Below are 17,165 nucleotides of genomic sequence, written 5' to 3'. Positions count from 1 at the left end.
ACTTTATACAACATTTCCAAAAGATGTAAAGAATCGATTTAATAAACGTATGAACTGAAATCTACTGTTGAATCTTGTTATTTCACTTGGCAACGCTGTGCTGTTGCTGAGATGACTATGTCAAGGGCTACAAGCTGCTTCTAAGGTCTACTTAAGGTAGCTTGCTTGAACAGAGCCGCATCGTCACTGTACGAAGGTCTCAGAGCAAAATAGTGTGTTTAGGATGCGAAGATTTTCTCAAATTCAAAAGGCAACCGGCTATTCATTCGTCGAAAAGTATACTATCATCCATCTGCATGGTACAACTAAATGTGAGCAGTCAAGATTGCTAAAGCATCTCTAGATGTTATGATCCAGTTTGATCAAATCGGCCGCTCTTTCAGCTACAGCATAGACAGTAGACTGAAGATTTCTTCTCGGAGTCAAAGGTATCATACTTGCATCGACAACCCTGATGTTTTTGGTGCCATAAACGATCAGCTTTTAGTTCAAAACGCCACCATCTGCCAAAGGTAACATTGCACAAGTGCCACGCGGATGCCACGCGGAAAATCATAGTTCTTCGAACATAGTATTTGGCAGCTTCTAATTCTGTACCAAATACAGCAAAGCTTGGACTGATATGTCCACCAGGTTTTAGAATTGAAGCCATTGGCCCAGTCGCAGCAATGTTGTGTATGTATCGTATGAATCGGGCGTGGATATCAAGATCAATAGGATTGCTGAAGTATTTGGGATCAATGATAGGACTATCTAATGCCGAAGAAGATTGAATATGAACACTGCCACGAGAGAGTGTATATCCAAGTTCACAAGCAATTGTAAGAAAATTGCCAGACTCGTGACTGATGGTGATGTTCTTTGCAGAGCTTGCGTTGGATCCAAAGTTTCCATGGGCTGCATAGACGAAATAGAAAGCAGAACTCTTATCCGCGCTAGAGAGGACAGATCGTGCGAATTCAGTCGTTACACTCTCTTTCACAGGGTTGTGAGTAAGCAGCAAATGCTCTAATTCGGCTTTGCCTTTGGGTGTTTGGAAGTCTGGAACTGGCATGTAAGCAAACGACGAAATCGCTGCACCAGCAAATGGCCCAGTTCTCTCGGTTTGATATGCAGACACAGCGGCTACGATAGCTTTTGATTCTTGACGATTGAGAGGATCCAGTGTCTGAATTTCATCAATCACCTCGAAGCTCATTCCGCTTGATGTATGATCTTGGAAATTTTCTCCTACGTTAGAGTTCTCGACATATACATCGATTCCAAGGGAGCTGAGAACTTTAGCATCCCCGATTCCCGAAAGTTCTAGAATCTTTGTAGAATTCAAAGCACCGGCTGCAACGATAACCTCCTTCCCGGCTTGAAAGGTATGTTCGACACCCTTGATAGTGACTTTCACACCTTTGGCAACGGCCTCCCCAGATGCTTTTTCAAGAATGATTTTCTCAACTAGAGCATCAGTAACAAGATGGAAATTGTATCTATTTTGCACAGGCTTAAAAGTAAGCATTTGCTGAATAGCTCCACTCCTTTGTAATGCCATTGAATGTCGAATTGTTTACAAAACCGCCAACTGAAGATCCTGAAAATGCATTCCCAGACATTTCATACTTCAAGGAATTGAAGGTGTCAATCCATGCCTTTCCGACAGCATCCATTTTTGGAGGATACGACGTTTGAATAGGACCATCAGATCCAGGGAAGATGTGATGAGAAATACCTGGGGAACAGTTTTAAATGCCCAATCAAGCTCTGTACCAAGCAAAGAGGGCCAAAGTGCTGGGATATTTATCTGTGGATTATCTAAATAATTTCCACCAGCCTCGAGAACGAGAACTTGGATTTCAGGATTCTCGGATAGTCGATTGGCGACTACGAGACCTGATGTACCACCTCCTACGACACTGAAGTCGTAAATCTTTGAGGTATTCATTTTCTTTTTTGATGCTTAGATGGATGTTGCGTGAGAAAGGAAATAAAAATAGGTAGTCAGGGCTTCTGGAGAGAAAGAACTTGGAGGAAAGATACGTGGAGAGTTACAAGGGAGTATATAAGTAGGTTTTGTTTACACTTTGATGCAGGATAGTGGGACGTAGTAATCAAACAGTTGGAGATGATATGTACTGATCATGTTAGAAGAATTGCACAATCTTAAGCCTGTGTGTAGTGACGACCAAAATAGTATGCACATATATCTACGGCATGATTTCAAACTTTTCGACATTCTCAAAATCGTGGTGATCGAAGCGAACATAATATAACAATATGTGAAATTTACATCGCGTTACTTGTTGTATTTCTGTTCTTATGAAGAGCAATTGTAATGATTGTTTTTCAAGCTATTGTTGGTGTTGTTGGCTAATGTTGGTCAGTATTGTGCCCACTTCCCGGTGAGCTCTCGGTTACCCTTGAATAGGTACCTGGATAATACTTTACCTCCCTCGCGGACTCAAGTGCTTTTGAAAATCCATCTCCACTAAACGATTATCCCGTAATTCGGCAGAATCAACGCGATCACTCACGAGTTGTGAATATCTGAAATCAGTTCCGGACGATCTACAATATAGCAGTACCTAGGTAGGTAGGTAACCTGTGCACTCAGCGCCACAACCAGAGCCACATTGTGGCGCAAACGAAGATAATCACCTTCTCACGTATCACACGTCACACCCTACAAGATATCATACAAGCCATGCCTCACTCTTCCTCTCCCCCTCCAAAGCAAAACTCCCCATCCATCATTCTGCCCCACGAAACCTCTCCCCTTATCTCCGCCCACCATCATCCCCATGACCCCACTCCTCCGCCCACCACTCCCTCCCTCCAAACCCTCATCCTCTGCTTCATGACTCTCCACTTCCTCATCGCCTTCTGCGAAATGGTTCTTGTAGCCCCCCTCATTTCCCTCTTCGAATCTTCCCTCTGTCACTCTTATTACAATTTTCCAGAGCCAAGCTTAAGATTAGATAATCGGGACGTCATTTCAGAAATGTGTAAGATACCTGAGATCCAGGGACCGTTGGCGACGATTAGGGGGTGGAAAAGTTTTGGGGATACGGTGCCTGGTATAACTTTCGTTTTTTTAAAAGGGGGATAATGCTGAGGATATATAGTTCTACTAGTAGCGATTCCGATTGGCAATCTGGGGGATCGATATGGAAGGAGAAAGATCATGGCGTTATCCTTGATAGGAGTTGGATTGTCTCTGGTAGAAATTTTTGTTGTTTGTATGTACTTCGTTGACTTGCTATCCATGATATCTTCGCCAAGATGTATCGCTAATTAGAGGTCTGACAAGGCGCATATCCAAAGATCTTCGACTTGCGTTGGGTCTGGTTGTCGTCACTGTTCCTTCTATGTGGAGGAGGTTTATACTCAAGTGCGGCGTTTATGTGGGCCATGGCTTCCTCGCTGATACCGGAAGATAAAAGGTAAAGAGTGTGCATAATTGGGTAAATGTTCTAGACTAACGGTTGGTTGGTAATAGAAGCTATGCTTTTTACTATATCTTCTCGGCATTCTATATTGCAGAACTTATCGGATCATATGTAGCTTCTATCACTATAGATATTTCTCCTTGGATTGCCTGTAGTATGGCCATGGGATCAGTGATCCTAGGATTGCTTTTGTTGTGGCTGGTACCATTAACTCAATCATCGCCGCGACCAGAACCATCACCTCCTTCAACATCCTCAACAGGACTACAATCAAGGCATCTTACACTCATTCCCAAGACTACCATCCTCGCTACCATCCGCCACGCCTTGTTACAACCCAATGTTCTCCTCTGTGTTCCAGTTTTCCTGGTCGGTACCCTTAGATATACGACTCTCAGCATCCTAATCCAATATACCTCGGTTCGTTTCGGCACCAAGATATCCAAGGGAGCAATGTTCTACACCGAAACAGCTATTATCAATATCTTTCTATTCTTATTTCTTATCCCTAGGATAAGCATTTGGATAAAATCGAGATACCATGTGAAATCCGAGAAGATTGATTTAGAACTGATGAGGATTAGTCTATGTTTTCTGTTGGTTGGCTCTCTTGCTATTGGATTGGCACCGACGAGTGGGTGGATTCCAATTGGTATGATGTCTCCCTCCATGAGAAGAAATTAAATGTCTAACTTGAAATAGGTGTTTCTATCTTTGCCGCAGGCTGTGCGTACTATTCTCTTCCAGATTCCCTCGTTTCTGCCATCCACACCATTCTTCAAACCACAACTGATAACCATCCTTAGTCGGATCCCGAGTCTCAACTCTCTCACTAATATCCCATTTTATCCCCCCCTCCTCCCTCGCTACTCTCTACGCCTCAATAGCTGTGCTAGAGAATCTCGGCCATGCTATCAATGATCCTTCCATGCAACATATATTCGCGGTAACCTTACGCTTACCATCTTTCTGGCACGCGTTGCCCTTTTTCGTGGCTGCTGTAGGTACTCTTTTACTTCTTACCTTTGCAAATAAGAACAAGATGTAAAATAAATGTGCTGACCAGCAACAACAGATATGTTATTTCCTGGCTGGTTTATCTACGATCTTCATAAAGATTGATGTGGATGGTAGGAAACTGAGCGATGATGAAGGCCAGGAAGAAAATTCATAAAGAAAATACATGTGTCAATCAGAGTGTTCAATAGTCAGGACTCCAGTCCAACAATGAAGATTATCCAATCCCCAAACCAATCAGAACATTCAAATTATCTGAGATGTTGGACTGTTTTCGAATTTCTAACTGTTTCAGATACTCAAAACTTTATGTTGTTGGACTGCAGTCCGGACTGACGAATACCCTGTCATTATCATTATAGATACTAAACAACACTCTCCTTTAAAAGTTTCTCGACCTGAAGGTAAAAACTTCATGAAAGCTTCGCTATCTTCCACCAACTGTGCCGTCAACGCATTGCTGCCGTACATCGATATTGAATTCTCAGTTGTTCACATGAGTAACATAGTTTGAGTCGAGATAATCAGTCTTTGTAAAGAGATATTCTGACTTTCTGAGGATATATTAATCATCCGCATTGGTAGCAAGAACATGATGGGGTCGACGTCAAAGGATTTGGGGGTTTGGGGGCTTGCCCCCAATAGATTCAATCAGCAAACCCTGCGAAAAAAAAAATATCTATTCATCCACATAGATCCTAATAATGGACCTATTAAGACAGAAAATACCTCCCAATAGGAATCGAACCAATATCTCCAGAATCAAAATCTAGTGTGCTAACCATTACACCATGGGAGGATTGCTTGTTTGATGTAATACCATGAGCTGTCTATCTATATATTCTTGTGGTGGGCGACGCATTGAAGAGATTTTCTGCGGAGTGGGGTGGGGTGGAGGTGGGAAAGGACCTTCTTCGAGGGGCGCAAACTAAATGTTTGGTATCCGCGACTAAGAACAAAACAGGGATAGGGGTCATTGCTGGAGTGGAATGGGAACTTCAATAGTGATGGAATATTCGACCTTGACACTACCATGAAGGAAATGTTGTGAATCATGAGGCGCTAGTCAAATTAATATTAAATGGCCGATAAACCCAACTATGGTAAAGTATACCCGAAAACCCCTGAAGAAACGAAGCATCGTTATCCAATGAATTCTGGTCATAATTTCTTTGTCGAAAACTTCCGACTTCTTCAGGAATATATACTACCTAGGTATCCTAGGTAAAGATGTCTAAAGTGGTACTGACAGACTCGATGGGATTCAACTCTCAAAGTTTGGAGGAATTACAATACACATACTGAATTCAGAATTCCAAAGTATTTGAAGAATTTTGGTTCAACTCGGAAATCGAGAGCTTCTGATTGTCAGACTGCAGTTCAAAATATTGGAAGCTTTTGATTGTTTACCGATGTTTCAAACTATTGAAGGCTTCTAATTGCCGTATTGTATCTCCAACTATTTGAAAGCATTTCATTGCCGGACTGCATTCTAAACTATCGAAAGCTTTTGATTGTTGGATTGTATTCCAAAATATCGAGAGCCTTCAATCATCAGGTTGCACATCAAACTATTGAAAGCTTCTGATTGTCGGGCTGCATGCTCAATTATCAAAATTCCTTTCAAGACTAGCCCTTCAACAACAATTGTCTTCCCAGAAGCTACCTCAAAAGCTTATTAAACTTCCAAAATTTGTATGTCTCGCGCGAAGCAGAAGACTTGGATATCAATACAATTTGAGGAAACTGTAGCCGTCATATCGTATCCAGCAAATGGGATTAGAAGAGCGATGGAGGAATCTCTCAAGTGCGCATACGAGTTATAGAGGCACAAAGCACTTGCTGTGATAGAATGATACTGTCTCCATCGTGATCATTGAAAAGAAAGAGACATATGTTTCTTAGAGAATACGTATATTGATACAGAAGCTCCCACCCAATGACGTAGCTCGCGTAAGTGGGGTTTCTAATCGCGTCCCCCTCACCTCCTCCTAATTCCGCTCAAGAAACAACATCAATACGCGTTCTCAGCCGCATATTCTAGTTTGGCGGGATAAAACAAAAATGTCTCTCCCACGCGTATCCCTCTCCTCATTTCTATCCTCCGCCAAAACTGCTCTAAACGGCGCATTGAAAAGCGGGGGACAAGTTAATTTTGTCGTGGGTAATGAATCGGCTGGTATGTACCATTTTACCCCTTCTTGTAATACTCCGGGGAAACATATTAGCGGGAGCAGCTTGATACAATTTGTGACTAGCGTATGATCGTCCACATAACTAACACCCACAGTAATTAGATCTCGATTCCCTCTGTAGCGCCATACTCCTAGCCTATCTACGCACATATTCCCCTCTCAACCATAGCAAATCTCTCTACATCCCTTTGTCGAATCTCCCTCGTGCGGATTTAGGATTGAGGCCGGAATTAAATCCTATTTTAAAGAAAGCTAGAGTCAAGGTGGGAGAATTAATCAGTCTGGATGATTTGAGAGGACACGGCACAAAATCATCGCAGTTGACGAAATTGAAACCAGATGATACGAGATGGATATTGGTAGATCACAATGCGCTACAAGGGGAACTGGGCAGAGTTTATGGGGGGAGAGTAGGGGGTTGTATAGACCATCATGATGAAGAGGGAAAGGTTCCCGCAAAGGAAATCTGTGAGAAGGAGGGGGAGATGAGGATTGTGGAGAAGAGTGGAAGCTGTGCGAGTTTGGTCGTCGCATGGGCGAGAGATGGTTGGGCAGATATGAGGAGAGGAGATGGAGTGGATGGAGATGCTAGGTAAGTTTGCGGTCCACAATATCCAGTTCTATCTGGATAATTGACATATCTCATACCGTTCTCGCTCTTATCCAGAATCTTACCTCATCACACTAACACTCGGGTTTACAGTCAATGGAACGGAGAACTAGCATACCTAGCGCTAGGCCCAATCCTAATAGACACCAACAATCTCCAATCCGCCGAGAAGACCTGCGAAAGCGACCGAGTGGCGGTCCGATTCCTCGAAGACCTAATCGCAAAGGATCCCAATACATCACAATCACCCTGGAACCGCGACGAATATTTCTCCACAATCACTGCCGCAAAAGAAGATATAGGAAATATGGAATTACGAGATATATTACGAAAAGATTACAAAGAATGGCATGAAGGAGGTCTGAACCTGGGTATAAGTGCCGTAGTTCAGGATTTCGACTTTCTTCTCGCGAAAGCGGGGAGCAGTGATAAGCTGCTCGAGGTACTTGGTGAGTGGGCAAAGGAAAGAACTTTGGATATCTGCGCGGTGATGACGACGAGTAATAAGGATGGAGTATTCAGGAGGGAGCTTTTGGTATGGGGTTTGGGAAATAGAGGGGTAGAATGTTTGAGGAAATTTAAGGGGGAAGGAGAGAAAAGATTTGGGTTAAAGATTTGGGGTGAAGGCATATTGAATATTGAAGGGGAAAAAGAAATAAGACATTGTTGGTGGCAAGAAAGGATTGAGCATAGTAGAAAGCAGGTCGCTCCTCTATTGAGGCAATCGATGCTTTGATATAAAGCGAGTGATATTGCAGGTTCATTGTTCTTTTATCCTGTTTAGACAAGGGTAGGTCGGATTATATAGACCTTTTGAAGCGAGCACCATTGCCTACATAATTTCAACTTTAAGTTGCCGATATATATGTATATATACCGTAATACATAGACGTTCGGGAGCGCTTCCGAGGGAATAGTTTCTACAATAAAGCATCAACAAGAATGATTTGATACCAATCAGGGTATCACAAAAGACGGCAATATTTGACGTTGAGAAGCCATTGAGACATCTAAACCAGGCACTAAATGTCTATCTATCATTAAAAGCGTCTTCGAGAAGTATAAAAGTCGGTTCAAACAGCTTAAGCTCATTCAGAAAAACACACGCCAGCAAAGAAGCAAAAGATAATCATCAACCACTAGAAAAGGAAACTGCTCCCAAAGCACCTCCTCTACCTAAATCGCACGACCCTTCCCCTTCCCCTTTCCTGCAAACCCCAAGCCTGGGAAGGACTCAGCCTCAGCCTCTTGTTTACTACGTTCCTCCGCTAGACTGAGTTGCAAAGCAAACTCAAGATCGTCTGACAATTGAGCATTCTTATCCATAGAATGTAACCCTTCATAACTAAATCTATTCTTGGATACTTGACTGGTTGATGGCGAAGTGGACTCTGACCGTCTTGTCTTTTTCTGTTTGTAAGTGAAATTGACATCATAATCACCAACACTTGGCGAATAGCCATTATCTCCAATTGCTTGACCTTCCATCAAAGAAAGACGTATAGCTTCCTCGAGATCATGGTCATAGTTAGGTTGAGGCTCTATGGCTGAAGTTGGTACCGTGGAATGACTTCTTGTGCTAGCTTCAGGTGTGATAGTTCCGAAACTATTCTCACCTTTAGTAGGAGAATTCTCGCCAGTATCTGCAAAATATCCAGCCTCACTTATACGGCGTTCTTCATCATCTATAAGAGCCTGAGCAGACACCATTTCCGCATATTGTAAAGCTTCTTCTTCACTAAGACCACCAAACCCAACACCAAATCGACCAGCGAATCTTGCTGCCTCTTTAGCTCTTTCTTTCTTTTCTTGGTCGAGTTCTTGTTGTTCTAATGCAATTTGACTCAACAAAGCTCCTCTACCAGTATTACTAAATCGATCGGTTGCTCCATTACTACCACGTTCGCCACGGCGAAGCCTTCGCTTTTTAGTTTGAAACTGATCTGCAGCAGAGGAACTGTAGTGCCAATATCGAAGATGAGTACCAAGTGAAACCATACCACGCAGGATGGTTGGATCAGGATCAAGAATGACAGCGCCAGCTGCGTAAAGATTGATGCCAACTCCATGAATTCTTGCCTCTGCTTGGATCAACCGACGTCGAGCACGCGAAGAAAAGCGAGAGTGGAGCGTGCGGACAGGTTGATTAGATGATGCAAGAGGATCCCACGCCTGCACGAGGCCATCATTACCACCATGAACAACAAACAATGCGGAAATTGCCAAACATGATGTTTGAGGCGATTCTGTAACAATAGTACGGATTGGATGTAGCTCATTGACCACCCGAGGATTTGCAGATTGAGGACCTCGCATGTTCCACAAAATGATTTGGCCTATCTTGGTACCAATTGCCAGATATCTTGCGCGATAACCGGGGATGCTAGTCGAGGAAGTTTCATCAGATGGTGTATCTGGAAAGGTAGTAAAAGTTGTTTTCCCATTTACAGTATGTAATGGATCTTCGGCAATGGTGAGCAGGGCATATGTTGATAGATCTATAGCAGAAGTGGTAATCTCAATGCCAGGATATGACTTCAAAGATAGCAAGGAACTCCGCCATTCTTCGTCCATGGGAGCCTCCGCATTCTCAGATGGTTGAGAAACATTTGTCATGGGTGATATTGGTGAATTTGGAGAAGTGAGCTCCTCTGATTTGATTTTTGATACATTTCCAAAGATCGAAGGTATTTGAGTTGGCTCGGATGATACTGGTGGTGTTGCAGGAGCAGTTCTTGGTAATGTGAATCCGTCAAGTGACGATTGTTCGACTTTACATCTTGTGTATCGCTTTATTTCGGCTTGTTCCCCTGGACTGATTCCACAACCAATGACAAAAACACTCTCACCTGCTCCATTACCATCATCACCACTGAAGTCAACCTCAAGTCTTCGACGCATATCCCAACCATCACAAACAGTTCGAAAATGTGATGGACGATACCTTAGAAACTTTTCGATTTCACGAGTTTCTGCCTTGAGCTGTTGTTTAGAGAGATTCATAGAAGTGCAAGAGGATTTAGGAGAGTAGCTGCCGTGGATTTCGGCTTGTTGCCATGGATCATCGCGTGCTACACGGCGGGAAGCTTCCACAACCTGCCAATATACTGTACGGCCAGCAATCCATGCTTCCCTACCCAAAACGTCTTCATTTGAAGATGCATCAGATGGAGGATGTGTAGGTACTTCTGTTAAGTAAAATACTTCGCCTAAAGCGTTGAGTGCAACAGCCCAAGTTCGACGTGATGTTTTGCGTGAGGTACTATAAGAATCATCCACGCTTATTGCAACTATAGGTACACCAGGGGAAGGAATCCATCGTGCCATCACCTGACCAGCCTTAGCTTTAGGGTGTTCAGTACCGAGACCATAAGCAGTGATCACGCCAAGTGTCGAGCCAGTCATGATTCCAATAACACCATTGGTAACTTTGGGTACAGATGAAGACTTGGCGATCCAAATAGATGATATTGCCTCGGTGAGGGGAGGTATGTTTGGGATACCAGATTCTGCATCGGCCAAACTTGGTGGCGAATGTTCTAAAAAGCGACCACGCATTTCATTTGGCGCTCTGTAGTAAGCCGAACCTCCTGGAAACCCTTCTCCGTACACCATTCCGAAAGGTTGACTGACATCCATAACATTTGGAAGACCAGCAGGCCCATTTCCAAAACCAAATGGAGCATCGCCTGGAAACAGATCTGCGAATTGAGGCATTGGTTGTGGATCAGTCAAGCCCCAAGGATCGATTCTTCCAAGTTTAGGATCACTACTACCAGCAGACCCAGTTTCATCAGTACCATGGATAAAGCGTGGATATTTCTTTCCTTGTCCGAATGTACCATGAATGTGATTGATGGATGTGAATAATTCCGAGGTATACGTAGTCACAGCACTTGTATTTCCCGTACCATTTGTTCGACTTGAGTTACTTTGTTCAACTCCTTGGGCAGGCTTTCCCCTTCCAAGACTTCGCAAGAGCCGTGTTCGAAGCACATATTCGCTCCTCCAACTTGCCAAACCTGTCAACCGCGTAAAAAATCGTTGTTCGCGAAATTGTTCTCTTTCTTCATCATCTCCAATATGATCTGATCCATTCGGCGACGTCTCCGTAACATCTTGGCCTGGGAAGAATCTCGAAAATGCAACGCGCCATGCATGAGGTGTAGTAACCAAATTGTAAAATCGACGCGATACAAGTGAGACTGAAGATAGAGACGACGCAGGCAAATGCGATAAAATATGAGTTAGAACCTCTGTAATAGAAATTGTGTTAGAGAGTCAATTTATATCAGGGTCAGAATTGAAAGTACCATTTGGAAAATTCTCTAGTTGCGGACCTTCCTCGCCCGTACTGCCTTTCTTCTTCACCACCTTGAATCCAGGTCCCTCTGGTTGTTTCTTGGGTGGACTAGGAGCAAGTGCGTTTTCATACTCGGCAATTCGTTGATAAGATGGTCTTGGGCGATTCTCGAGGTTGGTGTCCAAGTTCAACCCACGCAGTGCCTCATCCACACCATTGAGTGGCGATCGCCATCCTGATCCTGCTCTTGACGAAGTTGTTGAAGGGGTTGAGCTTGCCGTTGAGCCATCAAGTCCATTTCGAGGACTGACCAGCTCGCTGGACTGGATTTGCGAAGAGTGAATGCCATGATTAGAGGTATTGGATAAATCTGACGGGCTTTCGAAGGTAAGAATGTTGTTAAAATTATCGGGAGGCGATGGCTGCATAAAATTGAACGTGAAGGGGTGAGGTATGAGGGTTTGACTGAGCCAGTATATCCGGTCAGTCTATTGTAGAGTTGAGTAGTCGAGGGCGTCGTGATGTTTCGAACGTTTGTGTGGATTTTGTAGTTTTCTTTCGTTTTGGAATTGAATCTTACTGAATGATGGGGGGGGGGTATGTATGTTTCTCGTTTCGGTATCTATCACATAAAATCGGAGTCATGCAATTTCCATGTGCAAGGTGACGTCCTTACTATGTATGCCTGAGGTTTTGATAAATACACCCCACCTCATCGACAGCCCCTCAATTTTACAACCACATTAAATCTAGACAACATGAATTGGTGAATCATTCATTATTATTTTAATAACTCTAAGAAGTCTTTATATATCACATAAGTACATTTCCAAGAAACGTAATAATGTACCCATCCCACCCAATTTTCTACCTGACTTTTGCATAACTCCTAGAACTCCATGTTGAAACATTATCTCATCTATCAACTAAGTCATCAACATAATGAGACCAAGAGTGATGCATCTGTATATTTCAAATCGACCGTTGATCCTTTCAGCGTCGCTCTCTTGGTCTGTAGATGCCATCACTGCAGACGTCGCCGCTGCAGATGAAGACGTGTATGCTGAGTCTTCGCCAGTAGTTTCGAGCCTCGATCCTTTACTTTTAATTGTAGACATAGCTTGCATCGAGGAAGGTTCCGAGACACTTTTAAATGTGGTCTTTGAGAACTCAACGCCATTACTTCCAATTTTTATAGTTTGTTGATTGAATGTATGGCTAGTATGTGTTGCTCCTGGTCCAAAAGTAAAGGTTGTTCCGTCTATAACTGCTAGACTTGATCCAATTTGCGTGAATATGACATTTAAAATTGTAACAGGATGTGTCGCAAGAATGAGAGGGTATGTTAAAGTTGTACCAGCAAGTACCAGGCCGCTTTGATCTGCAGATATACTTTCTCCACTGATCACTGTCTTGGTAGGAGTAGCACCAGGCCCAACATTGAACGTAATGCTAGATATAATTGCGATTGATGAACCTATTTCCGTAACCGAGAGACCGCCAACTACTCCAATTTGATTTCCTGATCTTGAGTTGCCTCCTAAAGTTGTTTGCGCAAAGACCACTCCACTGGGGTAAATGAGTATTGTTTGTCCATTGAATACATCAGTTTGAACGGCCAAACCTGATCCGTAGGTAAACGTTGAAGACTCAATATATGCCAAGGAGTTTCCAGCACTGATGGGCTCACCACCGATAATCACATGGTTCGTAGGTTCAACAAGTAGAGGCGCCAGAGTCGTGTGTCCAAATTGGATTCCGGCAACACCAATCGTGATTGTCTGGGTGTTTATAACAGTTACGACTTGAGGAGCTCCCGAACCTATTGCATAGCTCTTGCCATCCACGACGGCAACAGATTCTCCTATTCTTACCGAAATGTTATCCACCAGAGTTGAAATTGCTGACATTTCGACATTCCCTCCACCTGAACTATGAGTTGGATTTGGTTGTGGTTGCACACCCGTTGCCCCTGGATCTCCTGAATTGGTATTCAAAGTTGGTGATTTCTCCTGGCTACCTGCCCTGGAAGCTGAAGTTGGGTTTGGTTGCGACTGCATACTCGTTGCCCCTGAATTGGTGGATTTGATAGCTCTATATGAACTTGGTAATGTCAATGTTGTTCCTGGGCCTATCACTTGATATGGATTAACCGTGAATATATGCCCCTTCTGCTTAATGGTTAAAGACGAATTCTGCCTTTGAATCGTATGTCCATTTATAATAACATTGCTCGGTGTCAAAATAATCGGTACTCCAAGGACAACCACTGTAATTTTAGAAAGTGAAGGTGATCCAACATCATCGTTAGATGCTGCATCAGGATTCTCTACACTGTTTGTTTCAGGGCTAACTGCTTTAGTTGAAGAGCCTGGTGTAGAAGTTGACGGAAAACTTGGTGTAGATGGCTTGCCAATTCTCGTTACTGGAATTCCCGGGAAACGTGGTGGAGTATAAGAGACAAAAACAACCTGTGGGTTCTTGCTTGTAACAACAACGGTTGTCGTCCTTATTTGTGAATAACTGGGAGACGCTGATGGCGACAATGTTAGATATTCTCTTGTACTTGTTTAATTTGACTCTATCAGATTCGGATCGGTGTCATTGCCAAATGGAAATAATGGTAGCTCATATGCTGGCGATGTCCCCGGCGGACAATAAGTTGGAGGTGTAAACTCTGGTATTGGGGTGTATGTTGCATTGCTAGCAAGTGAAATTGTTTTCGTGTTGGGTACTAGAATGAATTCATAATAGTCGTCGTCAGGCGAATCAAGAGCAATGCACGGATCTGTCTCGGGATCTAATTCAGGAGATGTGACGGATGCGTTGAATACTGTATTGTTGAAAGTTCCCGTCTCACTGTGCCCAACACTAGTAACCGTTTGATGATGAAAAGACAATGTAGTCGTGTTTGGATTATCGATCAATTGTCTCGAGTTGGTGGGCGCAATTGGATAACCGAAGTTTGTGTTGAGTTCGAAAGTTATTGAAGTAATGTAGCTTTGAGACCGTAAGGTAGAATTAAGGGTGGATGTAAGGATAGAAGTCACGCTTATGTTATTGCTTGGCCATTGAGATGTAGGATTGCTGACCGGGACTGTGTCATATGTAGCGCCGCTAAATCTCCCAGGCCATTGAGGCTTGGTAGTGATGGCAGGAGGATTGGCAGAGCTTTCATTTCTTGAGGTACCTATACTGGTCCAAGAAGTAGTATGAAGGCTCAACGTCGGCGATGGACAATTAGTTGTCTCGACATCATTATAAATCGATGAAGATACTGCTGATGATTCAACTAGTACACTCTTCGAATTGAAGATCGAAGATTGGTTAGATTGTGTAGTATAAGACGTAGAAGTTATGCTAGAATTCGAAAATTGTTGGAATTTTGCTTGCTTATATTAGTGATATGGTCCTTGGGCAGATGGATTCAAGCGTACCTTGAGCAAAAACTTCAGAGCATTTAGTAAGAATGAAAACCCATATGAAAATTGATCCATGATAAAGCATTGTCCCAGAGAAACTCAGAAAATAGTTGGTCTTGTGATGCCTAATGCACTATACAACAGTCAAAGCTTGCCTGACTGTTCATGAGATTATAATATAGGAATGAGAGTGTTTTCAGAACCAACCCACGTAAGTAATAGGTAGAAGAAAATCAAAGTAAAACATTTCAAAAAACCAATGTACAGGAAACAATGTCAAATTGCTGAATGTCGAGCAACTGGTATGAAAAATCATTCTTATCTGAACGGCTTCATTATTTTGCCAACATAATAATAAAGATGTAAAGATAGAAAAGGTAGTGCTTTGATCTTGACTCTAGGGCTGCTTGTACTAACGGATAGCAAGTGACTCGTCCACGGTATTTGAAGTGTGAAAAAGGAGACGTGCCGGCTATGATATCTTCAGGGTACAGCTAGTGGCTTACAATGCTTTCATCAAACCTGCTACTATCTTTGAACAAACTATGCTTGAATCAATCAGGATATAGCATGCTAAGCATATAGCATATTTCGTTTATGGAACGCAGCATGTTACCAGAGATTGTTGGTAACATCACGGCTCTTTACAATGTAAATTCGTATGATCGCCTCCTTCAAATGCTTTTTTGCTCACTGTAATAAATAGGGTTGTCGGATGTCGGTTACGGGGAGATCGTCAGAACGCTAAAGTAGACTCATGTCGTAAATGTAGGTACCTTTTAGTGCAAGTCCAATCCAGATATGGCTAAGCGACAAACGTTCCGCAAAATAAACTTTTACGCTCCGAACTGAAATTTCGGAAAAGAGAAATGGAGCCTTGAATCCTGAATTAACAAAATATTGAGAACAGACAGTTGATTGGGTACTCTCACACCCAAAAGGATTCCTGGAAGATACCTAGATCAAACACTTGCTACATTCAAGGCTGTAGTGGGTATCTTCAATGTGGATTATACTTGTGCTTTTGAACTACCACAAAGATAGTTTCCGTGCTTTATTCAAAAGTTGGTAGCACGTATGAAAAATTTGTTAATGGCTCCAAGATAGCCTGACAACTTGGCGAAGCCACAATATCATTGTGGCAAAATGCTAACCAAAAGTGAAAGCCTATTGTGATCAAGTTCAACGCTATGGATTTCTTCCATCTCTCCATGTAGAATTTAGCGGATGGCAGTGAAAAGTCTAGCCAGTATCTTCATTCACTGTCGGTAAATATGTGACTAAATTCTCTATTTGGAACCATTGCCTCAGAGAAGTACTGATATGGTATAATAATTCTGGTAAGGAAAGTTGATAAGTCCTTCCAGAAATAGAAAAATATAGATATATATCATGTCCTTTCCATATGAAGTAAATTAGCCGATAGTTCTGCTTCAAGGCCATGTTCCTGGTCAACTGACCGTGCTGATCTGATCTAAATTGTTTCCACCATCCACTGACTTCTAAAATTGGGAAGAGACTCCACTATGTCTAACCTTTCTGTTAAATTATGAACCACGGTCCGATTTCCCTCTTTCCCTTGCCCTCAACTCAATTGGCATTCTAAAAATCAGCAACCGTTCTACTGTTCCCAGATTGAGAGTTCTTCTTGGCAGCTCGAGAGCGCCGTGATGGCTTTCGGCAAGACCCGAACCTTTCAAATTCATAAGTTGATTTATCTCATATTATCGACAGATAGAAATAATTAATATGGAAATGTATGATTGTGAGCTTTTTATAATGTTAAAAGCTTTCTTTTTTTCAATCGTATGCTTTCGCTTAGTTGATGCTAAGTGGCCCCTTTCCTTTGCCCAATATAGTTATTTTTTCATTCTCCTAGTTCGGTTCCCCCACACCAACTCTAAGTTCTCTCTTTTCCCTACAACAAAACAATAAGAGGCAATATTAATTACAGCACCAATCCAATAATCGTTGACTGCTTCACTCATTGATAATTTTTCCTTTATTTCTTTTGTTTCTAAACATCTAATTGGCTGATTACCTTTCAAACCTGCCCTTCAGCCTGAGGCTCAGCCTGATAACCTTGCGCGTATGTCCCATTGGACCTTTGTTGCAACTGTCGACTTATCTTCATCATACATATATCCAATTCCTCAATTAATTAGCATAGTTAATTGATTA

At 42.6% G+C, this 17,165-nt stretch overlaps 6 protein-coding genes across 6 annotated transcripts; 2 read left to right on the top strand and 4 right to left on the bottom strand.

Annotated features, from left to right (window-relative positions):
• Positions 1-379: 379 nt before the first annotated feature.
• On the bottom strand, positions 380-1,543 carry EAE97_005115 (uncharacterized protein; the record flags this gene model as incomplete). Its single annotated transcript, XM_038875627.1, has 1 exon — positions 380-1,543. One exon carries the CDS (start codon positions 1,541-1,543, stop codon positions 380-382), a length of 1,164 nt encoding a protein of 387 aa, XP_038733984.1.
• A 69-nt stretch (positions 1,544-1,612) lies between these two features.
• EAE97_005114 (uncharacterized protein) lies at positions 1,613-1,933 on the bottom strand (the record flags this gene model as incomplete). Its single annotated transcript, XM_038875626.1, has 1 exon — positions 1,613-1,933. One exon carries the CDS (start codon positions 1,931-1,933, stop codon positions 1,613-1,615), a length of 321 nt encoding a protein of 106 aa, XP_038733983.1.
• Positions 1,934-2,692: 759 nt separating this feature from the next.
• On the top strand, positions 2,693-4,485 carry EAE97_005113 (uncharacterized protein; the record flags this gene model as incomplete). Its single annotated transcript, XM_038875625.1, has 6 exons — positions 2,693-3,065; positions 3,114-3,227; positions 3,299-3,431; positions 3,488-4,089; positions 4,140-4,163; positions 4,244-4,485. 6 exons carry the CDS (start codon positions 2,693-2,695, stop codon positions 4,483-4,485), a joined length of 1,488 nt encoding a protein of 495 aa, XP_038733982.1.
• Positions 4,486-6,518: 2,033 nt separating this feature from the next.
• On the top strand, positions 6,519-7,995 carry EAE97_005112 (uncharacterized protein; the record flags this gene model as incomplete). Its single annotated transcript, XM_038875624.1, has 3 exons — positions 6,519-6,633; positions 6,752-7,241; positions 7,353-7,995. The coding sequence occupies 3 exons, from the start codon at positions 6,519-6,521 to the stop codon at positions 7,993-7,995; spliced, it is 1,248 nt and encodes a 415-aa protein (XP_038733981.1).
• A 243-nt stretch (positions 7,996-8,238) lies between these two features.
• On the bottom strand, positions 8,239-12,153 carry EAE97_005111 (uncharacterized protein). Its single transcript, XM_038875623.1, has 2 exons — positions 11,573-12,153; positions 8,239-11,515 (listed from the first exon to the last, which is right to left on the bottom strand). Exons 1-2 carry the CDS (start codon positions 11,988-11,990, stop codon positions 8,436-8,438), a joined length of 3,498 nt encoding a protein of 1,165 aa, XP_038733980.1. The 5' UTR covers positions 11,991-12,153; the 3' UTR covers positions 8,239-8,435.
• A 335-nt stretch (positions 12,154-12,488) lies between these two features.
• Positions 12,489-15,069, bottom strand: EAE97_005110 (uncharacterized protein; the record flags this gene model as incomplete). Its single annotated transcript, XM_038875622.1, is given in 3 exon segments — positions 12,489-14,127; positions 14,143-14,950; positions 15,000-15,069. 3 exon segments carry the CDS (start codon positions 15,067-15,069, stop codon positions 12,489-12,491), a joined length of 2,517 nt encoding a protein of 838 aa, XP_038733979.1.
• Positions 15,070-17,165: the final 2,096 nt, after the last annotated feature.

This window comes from Botrytis byssoidea (genome assembly GCF_014898295.1).
Source record: "Botrytis byssoidea strain MUCL 94 chromosome Unknown BBYS_008, whole genome shotgun sequence".
In the NCBI taxonomy this organism is placed as follows: Eukaryota; Fungi; Ascomycota; class Leotiomycetes; order Helotiales; family Sclerotiniaceae; genus Botrytis; species Botrytis byssoidea.
This window is presented reverse-complemented; position numbering and strand designations above follow the sequence as displayed.